General features: G+C 34.4%; 1 protein-coding gene across 2 annotated transcripts in view; it reads right to left on the bottom strand.

Moving 5' to 3' along the window:
• The window catches only part of LOC106101252 (AT-rich interactive domain-containing protein 5B-like), a 46,650-nt gene that overhangs the window by 37,765 nt on the left and 5,704 nt on the right, over positions 1–3,181 (bottom strand). For both annotated transcript variants that reach the window (XM_013280412.1, XM_013280414.1), the window contains exon 2: positions 284–425. In XM_013280412.1, coding sequence (XP_013135866.1) covers positions 284–425 — 142 coding nt within the window. The remainder of the gene's footprint in view (positions 1–283; positions 426–3,181) is intronic.

Here is a 3,181-nt window from a genome sequence, read left to right as displayed (position 1 = left end):
CGACAGGGGAGTAGGCGTACATAAAGAGGATATTTCACCTTCCTATGCATCTCCTCCACCGTCAAATCCACTTCCCCTTCCCATCCTCTCCTTATAAGAGAAGGGTGGTAAAGAGAGAGGAACTTAAATTAGGCCTCGGAAACACGGAATTGCTTCCATTTCACGCCTGTCTTCTGTGTGGTCGTGGTATTACTGGGGGCGTGCCGGTCCTGCAATACTAAGATGTTAAAGCGGGCACTACTGTGAAATGATAATGTAGAGGAGATTATGTACTTTCTCTTACCTATTGACACGAGCTCTGAATCCTGCCATATCCTGACAAAGAAGAAGTCTCCAATGGCAACTATCCTCTCCCTCTTGCCTGACAATCGAAGTGCCTTGTAGAATGTATACTGTCCATGTTGACCGCAAGGTGCACCCACCAGCTGAAAAAGAAGACAAATTAGAGGGAGAAAGCGATTACTAACCATACTAGCTGTTGCTCTCGATTTTGCCCGCGTGAAATTACAAAATAACAAAAAAACGTAGCCTATGTTAATCACTGATAAGGTAGCTTTTTATTGTTGTAAGAATTTTTCAAATCGGCCTAGTAGTTTTTGAGTTATTTCAATACATATAAACATTTCCTCTATCTAATACTAGTATAGCCTATTTTTGTATGTATTGAAATAACTCAAAAACTACTGTGCCGATTTTGAAAATTCTTACACCATTAATAAGCTATATCAGTGAGTAACATAGGCTGTGTTTTTTATTATTTTTTTAATTCAACGAGGACTAAGTAGCGAGCAGTATAGTCCAGAGTCTATTGTTTAGTTGAACTGAAGGTGTTCAAACTTCAATTTTGAATTTAGAACGACTAGTACTACATTAAATAAATCCATAATCCAACCCATACCAAACCAATCAAATCCATTAGTCACCATTAAATTATTTATAGTTTTTACGTTGGCAGTACTGTCGCGTAGGATCGATAACTAAAATGAAACCGAGAGACTTAGTATACGAGATAGAGCGAGACAAACATATGATATTTACACGCTACGGATACGACACGATTTCGAGAAACGACTTTACTAATATGATAAAACGAACACTAATTTGTACGATGTCAAAGTAGAATATTTTTTAATAATATTTTTAATTAAAAGTCTAACACTTACGACAAGCGATAAGATATACATTTTCACGCCATTAAACTTAGGGGGTAAAATAATTGGAAAAAATATTCGGGAAAGGGACAAAAAGCTGACATCAAAGAAGCAAGATTGCTGGTAACGGTAATTGTTATCCAATGTCAAAGATCTTCGTTGTAATTTGAGCATTATATTCATACTAATATTAAAAATGCCAAAGTTTAGATGGATGGATGTTTGTCAGAGTTTGTAGCCTAAACGACTGAACGGATTTCGATGAAATTTGGTATAGATATAGAGGATAGTCTGGAAGAACACTTAAGCCACTTGCTTTTGTTTCTTTTTATTCCGCGTGAAAGGAGTCGCGGGCGAAAGCTATTTTTGAATAAGAGAATAAAATAAAGTTTTTATAATTTCATGTGGATAAAGCCATACGGGAACAGCTAGTCCGAGAAAAATCCCAAATCCAATATTCATGTTTAGTTAAATGAGTTACTTGAGTCGCTCACCGTACATAGGGGAATAATAAAAACAATAACATTGTCAACACTCTACCACTCAAGTACATACCTCGCTTCATGACACGTCACCAATTGGATTTAACCATCTTGATACTTAAAAGGTATTTTATTTTATTTTATTTTATATTTATCATTACCTTTATGTCGTATTTTCATTATTAGTGAAATAAAAACATCTTTACTTGGGAAATAGAACGATACTATAGCTTTAATTTAAAAAAAAAAAACTTATCAAAGACAAAAAAGGGTAAAAACGGAATAAACAATGTAAAGCGTACAATTTTTGAGAACTTCAACATCAGAGCAAAAGATTCTAATTAACGATTAATAGGCTACACCTATGAGCTGTAAACTCAAGCCCGTAACCTAAAGGGGTAGGTAGATATTACTTCCATTCAGTTCTTGCACGATCTAAAAATCAAACAAAACCAAAAATTTATTTTTTTCTCGGCAATTTTCTTTGTCATTAGTTTTAATTACGTAATAACAGTAAAATTTTAATTTTTCTTGTCTGTCTTTTTGTTCAAATGTATTTATTATGTTGCAATGTGTTTTTGACCTGATTAAATATTTATTACTAGCTGTTGCTCACGACTTCGCCCCGTGAATTTAGGAATATTAAAAACCTATGACACTCAGTGATAACATAGCTTTTTAATGGTGCAAGAGTTTTTGAAATCGGCCCAGTAGTGTTAGAGTTACTTCAATACATACAAAAATACAAATCTTTCCTCTTTATAATAATAGTGTAGATTATTAAAAAAATACAAGTGCACTTAGCAATTACATCCTCGATATAATTTAATATTCAGGTATCAAGATTATTCGTGCAGTGTAAATGGACGCGGTCAGAACGTCATCGGCCGCATATAGACTGTCCGTGCGGTCGCCGAGGCATTATTGGGGTTCCTTGTTGAATGAACCATAACTAGAAATACTTTAAAGAGTTTTTAAAAGTAATAAGAGTGTTGTTGTAATTAATTTTATTATTTAATATTACTCACAGATAATAACATTTCTAACCTTTCTAATTCATACAAAAATTCAAATCTTTCTTCTGTATAATATTAGTATCGAACTATTGTTCTCAACTTCGTCATCGTTATTTAAAAAAAATAGTAAAACCATAGCCAATGTTACTCAGGGATAACATAGCTTTTTAATAGTCCAAGAATTTTTTAAATCGGTTCAGTAGTTTTTGAGTTATTTCATTGCATATGAAATTTTAGTCCCTTTACCTTTCCACCCTTTTCTTAAGAGGAAAGGATGGGAAGGAAAAGTGGATTTGACGGTGGAGACACATAGGCAGGGGAAATGTCATTTTTTTATGTGCGTCTCCGTCACTGAAGGGTAGGCAACGCGACAATTGCGGATGTCTATGGGCAGCGGTCGCTTTCCATTTCGGTGGATTCAGGTGGCCGCTTGCTCGTTTGCCACCTTACATTATAAAAAATACAAATCTTTCCTCTAGAACATTACTATAGATTTGTTTAGACAAATGGTTAACTAGAAACAAAGGAATGA

Source organism: Papilio polytes, unplaced genomic scaffold, assembly GCF_000836215.1.
Source record: "Papilio polytes unplaced genomic scaffold, Ppol_1.0 DF824002.1, whole genome shotgun sequence".
Classification (NCBI taxonomy): domain Eukaryota; kingdom Metazoa; phylum Arthropoda; class Insecta; order Lepidoptera; family Papilionidae; genus Papilio; species Papilio polytes.
This window is presented reverse-complemented; position numbering and strand designations above follow the sequence as displayed.